This window comes from Vulpes vulpes, chromosome 6 (genome assembly GCF_048418805.1).
Source record: "Vulpes vulpes isolate BD-2025 chromosome 6, VulVul3, whole genome shotgun sequence".
Taxonomy (NCBI): domain Eukaryota; kingdom Metazoa; phylum Chordata; class Mammalia; order Carnivora; family Canidae; genus Vulpes; species Vulpes vulpes.
In genome coordinates, this window is record NC_132785.1 from 132,834,489 (window position 1) to 132,853,151 (window position 18,663).

The 18,663-nt window shown below is 41.0% G+C and overlaps 1 gene segment (V, D, J or C); it reads right to left on the reverse strand.

The window, feature by feature from the left end:
- Positions 1–2,049: 2,049 nt before the first annotated feature.
- Positions 2,050–18,295, reverse strand: LOC140593712 (immunoglobulin heavy variable 3-23-like). The segment is given in 3 exon segments: positions 2,050–2,265; positions 17,780–18,090; positions 18,192–18,295. Coding segments are annotated over 3 exon segments (573 nt in total).
- Positions 18,296–18,663: the final 368 nt, after the last annotated feature.

The window sequence follows — 18,663 nt, forward strand, 5'->3', positions numbered from 1 at the left end:
TCACCGGTTGAACACCTACCTTTGGCCCACTGAATGATCCTGGAGACACGGGATCAAGTCCCACATCAGGCTCCCTGCATGGAGCCTATTCCTCTCTCCGCCTATGTCTTTGCCTCTCTCTCTCTATGTCTCTCAGGAATACATAAATTACATCTTTCAAAAAAAAAAAAGAAAGAAAAGGAGTCTCTGCTCTGATTTTCTCAAATATACGTTCTGTTCTTCTCTCTCTTTATTCCCTTCATTGGCCCCAAATATTTTAATTTAGGTTGAACTTATGGCACTAGTGATTAGTCAAACCTTTCATGGTCCATTAGTTGTGTTTCTCTACTTCCCTCACCTTCCTTCCTTTCTATCACCTTGTATTCTATGCCACCTATGCTCCTTTCGACCTCATTTACCAAGGCTGTTAGAGCATCTAGTTTAGACTCTCTCACCTTGATAATTTTTAATTTACAACTGAATTGGTTCATTTCTACACTAAGTTATAATGTGGTGTGTTTCTGCTTTCCTGAAATGGAACTAGTAACTTTAAAATCAGTCTCCTGAATTTGAGCTCTGATTTTTTATTTTATCCCACTTAATTAGATCTATGGCAGAGAGTATTACCTCTGGTTCTTTCCTCTGTTATGAATATTACCATATGCCCCAGGAATTGTATTACTGAGTATTTACCCCAAGCATACAGATGTAGTAATGCAAAGGGCACCTGAACCCCAGTGTTCATAGCAGCAGAGTACACAGTAGGCAAACCGTGGAGGGAGGCATGACATCCACAAGAGAAGAATGGATAAATAGTATGTGGAATATATACAATGTGATATTACTCTGCCATCAGAAATATCAAACACCTACCATTTACAGTGACATTGATGGAACTGGAGGGTATTTTGCTGAGTAAAATAAGTCAATCAGAAGAAAATAATCATATCATTTCTGTCTAGTGTGGAATATATGTAACACGTGAAAGGAACATTGGCTAAAGCTAGGAAGACTGGGAATCATTAGAGAGGGAGACAGAACATGAGAAACCATTAACTACAGGAAACAGAATGAGGTATAATGCTGGGAGGTTAGTGGGTGTATTGGGTCATTGTGTGATGCACATTGAAGAGAGCAAGTGATGTCATCAATACTGGGTGTTATAAGCACCTGATGGATTATTGAAAATCAGAAAAGAAGTATATAGTATAAGCTCACTAATTCAATGTAAGAAAAACAAAATTATTTTATTTAAGAAATCATCGTATCAAGGAAGATGTGGTATAGCTATACAATGGAATATTACTCAGCCATTAGAAATGACAAATACCTATCTTTTGCTTCAATGTGGATTGACCTGGAGGACATATGCTGAGTGAAATAAGTCAATTGGAAAAGGACAAACATTATATGGTCTCATTCATTTGGGGAATACAAAAATTAGTGAAAGGGAATAAAGGGAAAGGAGAGAAGATGAGTTAAAATATCATTGAAGGTGACACAACATGAGAGACAACTAACTCTGGAAAGTGAACAAGGGGTAGAGGAAGGGGAGGTGGACGTAGTGTTGGGGTGACTGGGTGATGGGCACTGAGGGGGCACATGGCGGGATGAACACTAAGTGTAATGCTATATGTAGGCAAATTGAACTCCAATTAAAAATAATAAAAAATAATGATTTAAAATATTATTGTATCATAAAATCTCAGATTAACATAAATAATATAAATAAAATATCACAAACTGATTAATCCAGATTTCAGCCCAAAATAGCTTATTTTGTATCTTAGACAAATGAAAATAAATATTTTCCTGAATCTTCACCTATACATCCTGGTTCCATTGCACCCCTGATGTCCTGAACAGGGACTGGTGACCTGAGTGCCCCCTGGTGACATGAGAGACCCTACAGACCATCCATACTTGAGTCCCTGCAAAAAGGTTTCTGTCTGGGCTCACAGTGATGTTCCCTAACTATGTCTGCACAGTAATACAGGGCGGTGTCCTGGGCTCTCAGGCTGTTCATCTGCAGATACAGCGTGTTCCTGGCGTTGTCCTGGAGATGGTGAATCAGCCCTTCACAGCGTCTGCATAGTATGTGTTACTTCCACTCCTGCTAATGTACGTGACCCACTGTAGCCCCTTCCCAGGAGACTGGCGAAGCCCAAATGTGCTGTAGGATTCACTGAAGTTGAATCCAAAGGCCACACAGGAGAGTCTTAGTGACCTCCCAGGTTTCACGCGGTCTCCTCCGGACTCCAACTGCTGTACTTCCACCCTGGACACCTGCAGACAGACGAGATCCTGGTCAGGAAATGGTTGCACATGCCATTTCTCTCACTCATCTCCACTCACATACTCAAGGTGTCTTGTTCCCCATGAATTACCTATAAAATAGCGTCATGGATACAGTTGCAGTGAAATGGCAGGACACCTGCACCCCAATGTTTATAGAAGCAATGTTCAGAATAGTTAAACTGTGAAAGGAGCCTCAGTATCCATCGACAGATTAATGGATAAAGAAGATGTGGTCTATGTATACAGTGGCATATTACTCAGCCATTAGAAATGACAAACATTGTATGGTCTAATTCATTGGGGTTATATAAAGGATAATGAAAGCGATTAAAGGGGAAAGGAGAAAAGATGAGTGGGAAATATCAGAAAGGGAGACATAACATGAGAGACTCCTAACTCTGAGAAATGAACTAGGGGTGGTGGAAGGGGAGATGGGGGAGTAGGGGTGACTGGGTGACGGGCACTGAAGGAGGCACTTGATAGGATAAGCACTAGGTGTTATTCTATATGTTGGCAAATTGAACTCCAATAAAAAATAAATTCACAAAAAAAGAATTGGCAAATACCCACCATTTTCTTCAATGTGGATGGACCTGGAGTGTATTATGCTGAGTGAAGTAAGTCAATCAGAGAACAACAAACATTATATGTTGTCATTCATTTGGGGAATATAAAATTAGTGAAAGGGAATGAACGCTAAAGGATAGAAGATGAGTGTGAAATATCAGAGAGGGAGACAGAATATGAGAGACTCCTAACTCTGGGAAAAGAACAAGGGATGCTAGAAGGGGAAGTGGGCGGGGGGTTAGGGTGACAGGGTGACAGACACAGAAGAGGGCAGTTGATGTGATGAGTCCTGGGAGTTATGCAATGTGTTGGCATATTGCAAAAAATATATATATGGCGTCAAGGAAAACCCAGCTGAGCACAGACTCCATAGTGAGTTGTCTGTGTTCTCGCCTGATCACTGAATGGGGTTACCTATGGTTCCTGGGGCTGGGGCTCCTCTCCCAGATGCAGGTTCAGATATGGGCTCTTTTAGCCCATGGAAGGAGGCCCTTATATACATGTCCTCTCAGAATATAATCGGCTTGGGATCACTTGTGTCAGACTGCTGTGAACAGAGCAGATGTGACTGCCTTTGTGTGTTCATATTGACTACTTTGAGAAACTATGTTTTCCTTAGGTAATGTTCTGGACTTCAAACTTTGTGTCCACGTGGTACTTTGTAGTGATATTTGCACATAAATCTTGGTTTTTAGGTGTCATGTGTCCCCATAGAGTGATTTTATCCTACCCCTTAAATTGTAGAGGATTTCTCATATGTGCTTGTGCACACTTCAGTGAGTCAGAATCTTGGCCTGTGCTCCTCTCCACAGGACTTACTGGCCCTCTTGAAACACCTGAATGACAGAGTGGCAGGGTTCCTTAGAAATGTGGACCCCTCCTGCATTGAGGATCACACTATTTTACTAAATTTAGAATTTAGCTGAATTGCAGAGGGTTTCAGCTAATGCAGTTGGATTTGTAACTATCAACTCAGTCACTGTGTTCCACTACAGTCAAATCTGTGATTTTCTTAATGGCTTTGATGAGCTTACCTGATGCAAAATGAGATGCATTCATGTAGAGTTTGGGATATAATAAAATGGTGTCAGGATGAACATTTTCCTTTGTATAGCCTATATTTCTATTTTTCTTTTCCCTCCTAAATGAACAGTGTAATGCTGCCTTTCCATTAAGTTTTTGATGAATTCCTTTTATATTCAAATAGTATATTCCATCTAAGAGAAGAAAAATATCTACCCTTGAACCCTTCTACAGATTGATCAGGTATTTTTGATAACAAATGTGGCAGGAAAATTCAGTTTCAATTCAATTTCAATCTATGCCTCTAATCAAACTTAGTTTTGGTTTTCTCAGATCAGTCCCCATGACCCTATGGGCTATGTACAAGACTTCTCTTCTGTCTCCAAATCTAACACTTTCCAGCTATGAATGGGTCATATGCATCAGAAAGACTGCCAGCAGAGCCCACCAACCAGAAGGCACCTGTGTCCACTTTACAAACATGGAGTCTTGCCTATAATATTCCTGCAATTCTAGTCCATGGGAACACTACCTGCCCTCCTAGAAGCCCGATCTCATTGCTAGGAGGTGCATTGCTCTTTACGTCACTTTTTGAATGACCTTATGTGTATGGAAGACATATGTCTACATGTGCTTCCTGCAACATTATATAAAAATTGTAAAGTATTCAGTAGGCTTGTACAAACAAAAATGAGTCCATAGGATCCAGAATCAGGGTCCAGGGAAAATTATTTTAGGACATTCTGAAACAAAACACCAGAGTTCAATGTGGACTGCCAACATATACATCAGATAAAATTCACCACACCGTCTATAGTATAAGAATATATGGTAGGAGGAGTTAAGATATCAGATGATTAGGGGGACTCAGGGCTTCTCACATCCAGGGTTATTGATATAATTGAGTTGAGCAGAGATACAGATAATATGTTAATGTTTACAAGGTATATCCTCTTCAACCCTCATGTAGGAAGCAAATAACATCAGGACAAATAGGCAGGAGTTAAAGCACATGCATATTCCAAAGCGAAAATTTAAGAATAACCATCTACTCCAAAGTCATACAAGATTCTGAGGGGCAAGATTGTGGAAGAGTAGGGTCTCCAAGTCACCTGTCCCCACCAAATTACCTAGATCACTTTCAAATCATCTTGAACACCTACAAATTCAGCCTGAGATTTAAAGAGAGAACAGCGGGAATGCAACAGTGAGAAGAGTTTGTGCTTCTATCAATGTAGGAAGATGGAAAAAAATAAATAAAACAGCATCCAAAGGGGAGGGGCCCCAGCGAGGAGCCAGGCTAAAAGAAGCCTTAATAATCAACAGTTTTTAAAAAAGAATTTATTTATTTATTCAACACACACACACACACACACACACAGAGAGAGAGAGAGAGAGAGAGAGAGAGAGAGAGAGAGGCAGAGACACAGGCAGAGGGAGAGGCAGGCACCATGCAGGGTACCTGACGTGGGACTCAATCCCGGGTCTCCAAGATCACACCCTGGGCTGAAGGCGGTGCTAATCTGCTGCACTCCTCGGCTGCACAATAATCTAGCTTTATCCGACTTTTCGATACACCAATTGTTAGATGATAAAGTCCAGAATTTCCATTTTTTATAGATTATTAAATTTCATTTCCACGTAAGTGGTGGTTAGTGAATCCCTGAAAACTATCAGCTTTGTTTAATAGAAAAAAACTGCCTGACTTATGCATGAAAAATAGGACAATGAATAAAATTTCCAGTTGTAGTTGTTCTTTTAAATTTTTGTTTTTTTCTTTCTTTCTTTGTTATTTTTATTTTTTTTATTTTTTTAATAATAAATTTATTTTTTATTGGTGTTCAATTTACCAACATACAGAATAACACCATGATCATCAGGTCAAGTATCCCCTTCAGTGCCCGTCACCCATTCACCCCCACCCCCCGCCCTTCTGCCCTTCCATCACCCCTAGTTCATTTCCCAGAGTTAGGAGTCTTTATGTTCTGTCTCCCTTTCTGATATTTCCCACACATTTCTTCTCCCTTCCCTTATATTGCTTTCACTATTATTTATATTCTCCAAATGAATGAGAGCATACAATGTTTGTCCTTCTCCGATTGACTTACTTCACTCAGCATAATACCTTCAGATTCCATCCACGTTGAAGCAAATGGTGGGTATTTGTCATTTCTAATGGCTGAGGAATATTCCATTAAAACATAAACCACATCTTCTTTATCCATTCATCTTTTGAGGGACACCAAGGCTCCTCCCACAGTTTGGCGCTTGTGGACATTGCTGCTAGAAACATCGGGATGCAGGGGTCCCAGTGTTTCCTTGCATCTGAATCATTGGGAAAAATCCCCAATAGTGCAATTGCTGGGTCATAGGACAGGTCTATTTTTAACTCTTTGAGGAACCTCCACACAGTTTTCCAGAGTGGCTGCACCAGTTCACATTCCTACCAACAGTGTAAGGGTGTTCCCTTTTCTCCACATCCTCTCCAACATTTGTGGTTTTCTGCCTTCTTAATTTTCCCCATTCTCACTGGTGTGAGGTGGTATCTCATTGTGGTTTTGATTTGTATTTCCCTGATGGCAAGTGATGCAGAGCATTTTCTCATGTGCTTGTTGGCCATGTCCATGTCTTCCTCTGTGAGATTTCTCTTCATGTCTTTTGCCCATTTCATGATTGGATTGTTTGTTTCTTTGGTGTTGAGTTTAATAAGTTCTTTATAGATTTTGGAAACTAGCCCTTTATCTGATATGTCATTTGCAAATATCTTCTCCCATTTTGTAGGTTGTCTTTTAGTTTTGTTGACTGTATCCTTTGCTGTGCAAAAGCTTCTTATCTTGATGAAGTCCCAATAGTTCATTTTTGCTTTTGTTTCTTTTGCCTTTGTGGATGTATCTTGCAAGAAGTTACTGTGGCCAAGTTCAAAAAGGGTGTTGCCTGTGTTGTCATCTAGGATTTTGATGGAATCTTGTCTCACATTTAGATCTCTCATCCATTTTGAGTTTATCTTTGTGTATGGTGAAAGAAAGTGGTCTAGTTTCATTCTTCTGCATGTTGATGTCCAATTTTCCCAGCACCATCTATTGAAGAGAGTGTCTTTCTCCCAGTGGATAGTCTTTCCTCCTTTATCGAATATTCATTGACCGTAAAGTTCCGAGTCAAATTCTGGGTTCCCTATTCTGTTTCATTGATCTATGTGTCTGTTTTTGTGCCAGTACCACAGTGTCTTGATGACCACAGCTTTGTAGTACAACCTGAAATCTGGCATTGTGATGCCCCGAGATATGGTTTTCTTTCTTAAAATTCCCCTGGCTATTCGGGGTCTTTTATGATTCCACACAAATCTCAAAATAATTTGTTCTAAATCTCTGAAAAAAAAAAGAAAGTTCATGGTATTTTGATAGGGATTGCATTAAAAGAGTAAATTGCCCTGGGTAATATTGACATTTTCACAATATTAATTCTGCCAATCCATGAGCATGGAATATTTTTCCATCTCTTTGTGTCTTCCTCAATTTCCTTCAGAAGTGTTCTATAACTGGGATCCCTGGGTGGCGCAGCGGTTTGGCGCCTGCCTTTGGCCCAGGGCGCGATCCTGGAGACCCGGGATCGAATCCCACATCGGGCTCCCGGTGCATGGAGCCTGCTTCTCCCTCTGCCTGTGTCTCTGCCTCTCTCTCTCTCTCTGTGACTATCATAAATAAATTTAAAAAAATTAAAAAAAAAAGAAAAAAAAGAAGTGTTCTATAACTTTTAGAGTACAGATCCTTTACCTCTTTGGTTAGGTTTATTCCTAGGTATGTTATGCGTTTTGGGTGCAATTTTAAATGGCATTGACTCCTTAATTTCTCTTTCTTTAGTCTCATTGTTAGTGTATAGAAATGCCATTGATTTCTGGGCATTGATTTTGATTCCTGCCACGCTACCAAATTCCTGTATGAGTTCTAGCAATCTTGGGGTGGAGGCTTTTGTGTTTTCTATGTAGAGTATCATGTCATCAGCGATGAGGGAGAGTTTGACTTCTTCTTTGTCAATTTGAATGCCTTTAATGTCTTTTTGTTGTCTGATTGCTGAGGCGAGGACGTCCAGTCCTATGTTGAATAGCAGTGGTGAGAGTGGACATCCCTGTCTTGTTCCTGATCTTAGGGGAAAGGCTCCCAGTGCTTCCCCATTGAGAATGATATTTGCTGTGGGCTTTTTGTAGATGGCTTTTAAGATGTCGAGGAATGTTCCCTCCATCCCTACACTCTGAAGAGTTTTGATCAGGAATGGCTGCAGTATTTTGTCAAATGCTTTCTCTGCATCTAATGAGAGAATCATATGGTTCTTGGTTTTTGTCTTGCTGATATGATGAATCACATTGATTGTTTTACGAGTGTTGAACCAGCCTTGTGTCCCGAGAATAAATCCTACTTGGTCACAGTGAATAATTTTCTTAATGTACTATTGGATCCTATTGGCTAGTATCATGTTGAGAATTTTTGCATCCATGCTCATCAGAGATATTGGTCTGTAATTCTCCTTTTTGGTAGGGTCTTTGTCTGATTTTGGAATATGATGCTGGCCTCATAGAACGAATTTGGAAGTACTCCATCCTTTCTATCTTTCCAAACAGCTTTAGTAGAATAGGTATGATTTCTTCTTTAAACGTTTGATAGAATTCCCCTGGGAAGCCATCTGGCCCTGGACTCTTGTGTCTTGGGAGGTTTTTGATGACTGCTTCAGTTTCCTCCCTGGTTATTGGTCTGTACAGGTTGTCTGTTCCTGTTCCAGTTTTGGTAGTTTGTGGCTTTCCAGGAAAAGTCCATTTCTTCTAGATTGCCTAATTTATTGGCGTAGAGCTGTTCATAATATGTTTTTAAAATAGTTTGTATTTCCTTGGTGTTGGTAGTGATCTCTCCTTTCTCATTCATGATTTTATTAATTTGAGTCTTCTCTCTCTTCTTTGTAATAAGGCTGGCTAGTGGTTTATCTATCGTATTAATTCTTTCAAAGAACCATCTCCTGGTTTTGTTATTTTGTTCCACTGTTCTTCTGGTCTCGATTTCTTTGAGTTCTGCTTGAATATTTATTAACTCTCTTCTTCTGCTGGGTGTAGGATATATTTGCTGTTTTTTCTCTAGCTCCTTTATGTGTAAGGTTAGCTTTTGTATTTGAGTTCTTTCCAGTTTTTGTCTGGATGCTTGTATTGCGATGTATTTTCCCCTTAGGGCTGCTTTTGCTGCATCCCAAAGATTTTGAACAGTTGTATCTTCATTCTCATTTTTTTCCATGAATCTTTTTAATTCTTCCTTAATTTAATTTCCTGGTTGACCCTTTCATCTTTTAGCAAGATGGTCCTTAATCTCCAGGTGTTTGAGGTCCTTCCAAATTTCTTGTTGTGATTTAATTTTAATTTCAAGGCATTATGGTCTGAGAATATGCAGGAGACGATCCCAAACTTTTGGTATCGGTTCAGACCCGATTTGTGACACAATATGTGGTATATTGTGGAGAAAGTTCCATGTGCACTCGAGAAGAATGTGTATTCAGTTGAGTTTGGATGGAAAGTTCTGTAGATATCTGTGAAATCCATCTGGTCCAGTGTATCATTTAAAGCTCTTGTTTCTTTGGAGATGTTGTGCTTAGAAGGCCTATCGAGTATAGAAAGAGCTAGATTGAAGTCACCAAGTATAAGGGTATTATTATGTAGGTGTTTCTTCAGTTTGGTTATTAATTGGTTTAAATATTTGCAGCTCCCACATTCGGGGCATATATATTGAGGATTGTTAAGTCCTCTTGTTGGATAGATCCTTTAAGTATGATATAGTACCTCTCTTCATCTCTCATTACAGTCTTCGGTGTAAATTTTAGTTTATCTGATATAAGGATGGCTACCCCTGCTTTCTTTTGAGGATCATTTGAAAGGTAAATGGTTCTCCAACCTTTTATTATCTGGCTGTAGGTGTCCTTCTGTCTAAAATGAGTCTCTTGTAGACAGCAAATAGATGGGTCCTGGTTTTTTATCCAGTCTGACACCCTGTGTCTTTTGATGGAGTCATTAAGCCTGTTCATGTTCAGAGTTATGATTGACAGATATGAGTTTAGTGTCATCATGATATCTAGTCAGTCCTTGTTTTTGTGGATTGTTCCACTGAACTTCTTCTAAAAGGGGAATTTTAAGAGTCCCCCTTAAAATTTCTTGCAGAGCTGGTTTAGAGGTCACATATTATTTCAGTTCCTGCCTGTCTTGGAAGCTCTTTATCTCTCCTTCCATTCTGAATGAGAGCCTTGCTGGATAAAGTATTCTTGGTTGCATGTTCTTCTCATTTAGGACCCTGAATATATCCTGCCAGCCCTTTCTGGCCTGCCAGGTCTCTGTGGAGAGGTCTGCTGTTACCCTAATCCTCCTCTGCATAAAGGTCAGGAATTTCTTGTCTCTTGCTGCTTTAAGGATCTTCTCTTTATCTTCGCAATTTGCAAGCTTCACTATTAGATGTCGAGGTGTTGAAGGGTTTTATTGATTTTAGGGGGGGGAACTCTCTATTTCCTGGATCTGAATGCCTGTTTCCCTTCCCAGGTTAGGAAATATTTCATCTATGATTTGTTCAAATACATATTCGGGGCCTCTGGCCTTTTCGGCGCCCTCGGGAACCCCAATTAAATGTAGGTTTTTCTTCCTCAGGTGGTCGTTTATTTCCCTTAATCTATCCTCATGGTATTTTAATTGTTTCTTTTTCCTCAGTTTCCCTCTTTGCCATTAACTTGTCTTCTTTGTCACTTACTCGTTCTTCCATCTCGTTAACCCTCATCATTAGGACTTCTAGTTTGGATTGCATCTCATTCAATTGATTTTTAATTTCTGCCTTGTTGGATCTAAATTCTGCAGTCATGAAGTCTCTTGAGTCCTTTATGCTTTTTTCTAGAGCCACCAGTCGCTCTATAATAGTGCTTCTGAATTGGCTTTCTGACATTGAATTGTAATCCAAATTTTGTAACTCTGTGGGAGAGAGGACTGTTTCTGATTCCTTCTTTTGAGGTGAGGTTTTCCTTCTAGTCATTTTGCTCAGTGCAGAGTGGCCAAAAACAAGTTGTATTGGGAAAAGGAGAAAAAGAGAGGACAGAAAGAGGGAAAGAAAAGCGAGAAAGAAAAAAGAAAATAGGAATAAAAAAGAAAAAAAAGAGAAGAAAAAGAGAAAGAAAAAGAAAGAAAGAAAAAAGGGTGGGGGAAGCAAACAGAAATCAAAAAGCAAAGAAACAAAAACAAAAACAAAACAAAACACAACACAAGGATGTATCTTCTGTTCTGTACACTTTAAGTCCCTTGACTTCCTCTGGAACTTGTCCGTCTGGCTAGTCTTCTGGGGGAGGGGCCTGTTGTGCTGATTTTCAGGTGTTAGCACTTGGGGGAGCTGCTCTGCCCCCTTCCCGGTGCAGGGCTCAGTGGGGTTGTTTACCCCATGAGGCCCCCGGAGGAACAGCCTCAGTGGCGGGGCCAGCTCTGGAGCCCTGGCTTCAGCCCCCGCAGTAACTATAGAGCTCTCCCTCTGCAGGGCCTGGATGCTCTGGGGGCAGGGCCGCTGATCTGTTCAGCCCAGGGCAGGAGCGTCCTTGTGGTCCTGGGTCCTCCTGGCCTCTGCCTGTCCTGGGGGAAGGCCAGCTCCTTGTACACAGCTCCTGTGTCCCCGGCGGCCTGTGCTCTGGGGCCTGCACTGTTGGATTCTCACTCCAGCTGGGCATCCCCCTCACAGAGCCACCACCTGAGACTCTCTGAGCTGCTCTGGGTCCAGCCGTGCTGCTGCAGCCCTTTAGGGAGCTCAACACACTCTCCGGGGTACACAGATGTCTGTTAGTGTTCCAGGGAGCCTGAGGGCATCCCCGCCCTCCTGGGGTCCTGCTCCAACTCCCTGTGAGGCCTTTCCACCCGGGAAGATTGGTGAAGCTCCTGCTTCTCCAGGGCGGAGCTTTCCTGTCCTGGGGACACTCACCCAGGCCTTAGCCCAGCTCCTTGTGGGGCCCCTCCCCCTTGGATGCCTTTTGTTTCTTTATTTCTTATTCCTTCATCTTCCTACCTTGACAGAAGCATGAACTCTTCTCATTGTAGCATTACAGCTGTTCTCTCTTTAAATCTCAGGCCAAATTCGTAGGTTTTTGGGATGATTTGAAGGTTATCTAGGTAATTTGGTGGGGACAGGTGATTTGGGGATCCTACTCTTCCGCCATCTTCTCTCCAAAACCTCTAAATTTTTATTTGAATTGCAGTAGACACTCCTGTGTGTGTGCACGTGTGTGGTAATTAAGTTTTATTCAATTATACACATGTGTAGTTTTGTGTAATGAGCACCACAACTAAGCCATAGAACTATTCCATAGAAAGTATCCCTCATGCAATCCTTTTATAGTCAGTCACCACAATACTACTCACTTCCCTAACTGTTGGAAACCACTAATATTTATAACATTTTCATGTCAAAAATGTTATAATATTGGAATCATACACAATGTACCTTAGGGATTGCCTTTTTTCTCTCAGCATAATTCCCTCTAGGTTCATCCAACTTGTTGTGTGTATCAATAATTTGTTTCTTTTCATAGCTGAGTTGTATCCCATGGTGTAGATGTAAACTGTTGGTTTAACCATTCATTGGGTGAAGGATATCTGGGCTGACCCTGAGTTTTAGCTGTTACAAATAAAGCTGCTATGAACATTCAAAAAACGAATTGCAGTAGAGGTCACATCCAGTGTAATACCCGTTCATGTATCCAACATGCTGATTTAACACTTCCATACATCACCCACTGTTCATCAGGAGAAGTGCACTCCCTAAGCCCCATCTGACAGGTCATCCATCCCCCACGCTCCTCCCACCTGGTAACTATCAGTTTTATCTCTGTATTGAAGGGACTATTTCCTGATCTATGCATCAATCTCTTTGCTCATTTGTTCTGTCTCTTATATTGAAACTATGACTGAAAATATACAGTATTTTCTTTTTCTCACTGGCATGTCAATTACCATTATGCATACTACCTCCATCCTCATACTTGTAAATTGTTAGAAATTCTACTGCATTGATTAGGAAAATCCCTATGTATCTAACTCTACCTATCTCACATATTCTTTATCCATTCATCAGTTCACAGATACTGGGATTGTTTCCATAGTTTGGCTAATGTAGATAATGCTGCTGTAAACATAGAGGTGCGTGTATCCCTTTGAATCAGCACTTTTGTAATCTTAGCATAAGTACCCAGTAGGGCAGTTGCTGGATCACAGGGTAGGTCTACATTTACCTATTTGAGACACCATCATACGGTTTCCCTGAGCGGCTGCACCCCTGCCCATCCACATCTCCTGACCAGAGAATTCTGCAGGGCCCCAGTTCTAGTGGAGGTGGTTTCATGGCTCATTTAAGGAGCTGAGCAGAGCACAGCCAGTTAAAACTCTTCACATTCTGGGGGTCCCTGGGTGGCACAGCGGTTTAGCGCCTGCTTTTGGCCCAGGACACCATCCTGGAGACTCGGGATTGAATCCCACGTCGGGCTCCCGGTGCATGAAGCCTGCTTCTCCCTCTGCCTGTGACTCTGCCTCTCTTTCTCTCTCTCTCTGTGACTATCATAAATAAATAAATAAAAAAGAATAAAAAAATATGTTAAAAAAGCTCATCACATTCTTCCCAAGGACCACACACTGCCCCTGCACGTAGGGAGAGCATGTTTAGATGCCAGACCTGAAGGAAAGAGGCACCAAAACAGTACAGCACAGTGCACGCAGCAGACACCAGAGACACTCTCTGAAGATCAAGACCCAGGACCCTATGTGACCTCTTCTTCATAAAACTGTTATAGTTGTAGCGGGATCTATAACTGGCATTTGTACACACAGAGGAAGATAAAGACTTAGAGAAAATTCCAAGATTAAGGAATTCAATTCCAGTTTGCTGCCTGGAGCCAGCTTAATTTTGCTTTCTCATGTCACTCCCTTTGACCCTGCCAAATGAGACAAGACTTCTTTTCTGTCTCCAGATCCAGCAGTTTTCATCCTTGAATGGGTCATTTGCATCACGGAGACTTCCAGCAGCCCAACCCATCCAAAATGGAGTTACATAGACTGTAGGGAAACATATAACTCATGACAATTATATTCCTGCATTTTTTGTCCTTGGGGAGGTTGCCTGAACTCCTGCCTGAAGCCCATGTCACATGGTGATAAGTGCTTTCTCTCTTTGTCACTCATCAGTGAGGTGATTTTCATGGAACACAAAACTCAACCGTTACTACTGCAAAAATAATAACAATTGTATTACATGCACCCAGACAGATGGCCTCACATGAGGCAAAACGGCAGGAGGCATTCCCAGTCCTGGTGTATTAGGGCCCTGATCCCATAATGAGGCTGCACCTCCTGACCTAAGTGGTCCCCTGAGACCCCACCTCCTCCTCCCATCACATGGACTTTAGGTTCCAACATGTGGCTGTTAGAGGACTCACACAGTGAGCTGATATCAGCACCTGAAGGATCCATGAGTTATTCACTGCAGGTGGAAGGTCCTCCACCACTTTTGTTCTCTCAGTTTTCATAATTGTATAGTGGAATTTGTCATCACACCATATTTTTGAGTATTACCTGCTATCTCCTTGATCTCCAATCCTCCCTCTTCTCCTCCTGCCCCACCCATGGGAAATCCAGCAAGCGCCCTTGAGTTCTGTCCCCAGATACTGGAGGGAAACTGACTCCATATAATCCCCTCCTGGATCAGGACCTCATCATCACCACTTTCCCTCAACACACACCCTAAGCAAGTGTCTATCCCTGGCTCCATCCAAACATATCTGACTTGCTGAGAGGCCTGCCTGCTTTTAACAGAAACAATGATGAAGCTGAAAACGTTTTCATACTCTGTGTGTGTGTGTGTGTGTGTGTGTGTGTTGATGCTCAGACTCCACATCCACAGAACATCCTGGTGTGAATCCTGCTTCCTTCCCAGGCTGTCACTGACATGGATGCTGTGTGCGTGGTTCAAGAAATAGACCCCATTAGGGGTCTGTCTTCTTTTGCTTTAGATATTTGATACATTTGCAGCCTCATGTCTGACATGGAGTTTATGCTGCTTCTACCAAATTTCTCCTTGAGCTGGGTGGTCGTCTGATGCACAATGATTGCAGGTGTGGATCGGGGAAATACTTAGTTAATGTACATGGAAATATTTGCAATTAACTGGTATTTAGGGAAAATAGTAAGCAACTGCAAGAATCTCTGTCTTGGCAATATCACAGAACTGATGTGTTCTTGACAATGTATCATATCAGGGGATACATGATATATTTTTTCTTTCAGGATATTCTTGATCAAGGTAATGTGTGTTGAGTATTTCCACTGTAGATTTACTAGTATTCCCTTTGTAACTAATAACTATATTTGGAGAGATGCTCTGAGATTACATAAATATTGTGGTTCACCCAATTATTTTATTATTTTATTTTATTTTATTTTACTTATTAATATATATATTTTGTTAGTTATGATTCTTTTTTCAAAATAATAAATTTATTTTTTATTGGTGTTCAATTTGCCAACATACAGAATAACACCCAGTGCTCATCCCATCAAGTGCCCCCTCAGGGCCCATCACCCATTCACCCCCACCCCCTAACCTCCTCCCCTTCCACCATGCCTTGTTCGTTTCCTTGAGCTAAGAGTCTCTCATGTTCTGTCTCCATCTCTGATATTTCACACTCACTTTCTCTCCTTTCCCCTTTATTCCATTTAAGTATTTTTTATATTCCCCAAGTGAATGAGACCATATAATGTTTGTCCTTTTCTAATTGACTTATTTCACTCAGGTAATACCCTCCAGTTCCAACCACGTCGAAGCAAATGGTGGGTATTTGTCGCTTTTTAAAAATTTTCTTTAAAAGCTTATTTATTTATTTATTTATGATAGAGAGAGGCAGAGACATAGGGGGAGACAGAAGCAGGCTCCATGTGAGGAGCCTGACGTGGGACTCATCCCGGGAATCCAGGATTGCACCCTGGGCCAAAGATAGGTGCCAAACTGCTGAGCCACCCAGGGATCCCCATATTTGCCATTTCTAATGGCTGAGTAATATTCCCTTGTATACATATACCATATCTTCATTATCTATTCATCTTTTGGTGGACACCAAAGCTCCTTCCACATTTTGGCTGTGATATTGCCAACAAATGCAAAACCTTAATCTAATCATCCAAAAGGGTCACATAAACCCAAAGTGAGAAGCATTCTTCAGAACAACTGACCAGTACTCATCAAATGTTTCAAGGCCATGAAGGACAAAGAAAGACTTAAATAGCTGCCATAGGTTAGCAGAAACAAAGAAAACAGCAACTAAATGCAATTTGGGATCGTAGTTTGGATTCTGGGGCAGGAAAAAAAAACTATTTGGAAAACTGGTGAAATTTCAATAAGGGCTATAGATTACTCAAAATTATAGAACCAGTGCAAATCATGCAACTGTATAAAACATTATATTATAGCTGGCAAATTAATACAGTGTCACCATTCTGCTAAATTATACAGGTATTCACTGTCCTAGCTTTTTTATTCCAAAGAAATAGAGCATGTATTACTCCTTCTCATGAAACCAGTTGCATAAGCCTATGTTTTCTAGAATCATTACATTTATGTATCCCCCAAATTATCTTTTCTATTATACTATCTCATCAAATTCACATATTTATTGATTGCCACAGTGTGCAGTGTTCAAGATATAAATTAATATATCTTATATATATCTTATATACAACGTATATATATATATACGTATACGTATACATATATACGTATAACGTATATATCTTTTATATATACAACATATACGTATAACGTATATGTCTTATATATATATATATATATATATATATATCTTATATTACAATGTTTCTACCTGCATAAACAAATCTAGAAAAACAGTTTATGTAATTTATGTTTTACATGTCTACTATAACCTATTATCATGTAAAATAAAATTACTGTGAAATCTAATGTGAAATGGTGCAGCCACTCTGGAAAACTGTGTGCATGTTCCTCAAAGAGTTAAAAATAGACCTGCCCTACCACCCGGCAATTGGACTGTTGGGGATTTACCCCAAAGATGCAGATGCAATGAAACGTCGGGAAGCCTGCACCCCGATGTTTATAGCAGCAAGGTCCTCAATAGCCAAAATGTGGAAAGAACCTCGGTGTCCATTGAAATAAATGGATAAAGGAGATGTGGTTTATGCATGCAATGGGATATTACTCAGCTATTAGATATGACAAATACCCACCATTTGCTTCCACGTGGATGAAACTGGAGGTTATTATGCTGAGTGAAAAGAATCAATCGAAGAAGCACAAACATTAGGGGAAGGGAGAAGAAATGGCTAGAAAATGTCAGAAGGGAGACAGAACATAAAGACTCCTAACTCGGGGAAATGAACTAGGGGTGGTGGAAGGGGAGGAGGGTGGGGGGTGGGGGTGAATGGGTGACAGGCACTGAGGGAGCACTTGACGGGATGAGCACTGAGTGTCATTCTGTATGTTGTCAAATTGAACACCAATAATAAATAAATTTATTATTAAAGAAATAAAATAAAATTACTGTGAAATCTATTGATAGAAAAATAATTGCTCTCTTTTGTGCATGGCATAATAGCTGTTTTCATATAAAAATGGATGTGTCTAAATCAGAGACTGAATAGGTATGCACATATCATCTGTGTAGATAACTCCCTGGGGAAAACTGCTCCATGGAGAGGAATCCCAGACCCTGACAGGAAACCTGCACAGAACCTCCATCTGCACCTGCTCCTGGGCCTTCAAGACAGAAGTGATGAGGATTGTGCACCACCTGGTGGTCCCAATCCCCTTCTACAGGGAGGTTTGTGTCTGGGCTCACACTGAAGTCGACTCACTGTGTCCTTCGCACAGTAATACACGGCTGTGTCCTCGGCTTTCAGGCTGTTCATCTGCAGATACAGCGTGTTCTTGGCGTTGTCTCTGGAGATGGTGAATCGACCCTTCACAGCGTCTGTGTAGCCTGTGTAACTTCCACTATTGGTAATACCTGCGACCCACTGCAGCCCCTTCCCTGGAGCCTGGCGGAACCAGCTCATGGCATAGCTACTGAAGGTGAATCCAGAGCCCACACAGGAGAGTCTCAGGGACCCCCCAGGCTTCACCAGGTCTCCGCCAGACTCCACCAGCTGCACCTCACCCTGGACACCTGCAGACACAAGACATCCTGGTTAGGAAACGGTCCCACGTCCCGTTTCTCTCACTCACCTACACTCACAGACTCAAGGTCTCTTATTCTTCATGAATTACCTTTTAAAATAGTGACAAGGAAAACCCAGCCAAGGAAAGATTCCATGTTTAGTCGTCTGTTTTCCACCCTGATCCCTAAACAGTGTCACTTGGGTATCCTGCGGCTGGGACCCCTCTCCCAGCAGCAGGGTCGGGATGGGCTGGTTTAATCAGTGAAGTGAGGGCCCTATTTGCATGTCCTTTGAATATATAATCAGCTCCAGACCTAGATTTGATTCTTTACAAGTTATTAACAAGGATTTCTTTACATACGTAGGCCACTGTGTGTAAGTCTTCTGACATTATGAAGTGTTCACATTTATGAAAAAATGCCTTTGCATTTTTTTTTGACTTTTTAAAAATCTCTCATCAATATAAGTTCTTTTAGTGGACAGTATTTTACCTCTTTCAGAATACTTAATCCTACCTATTACATTCTTAACACCGGTGCCAATGTAATAAGGGTTTATTAATTACCTTTTACGTACTTTAT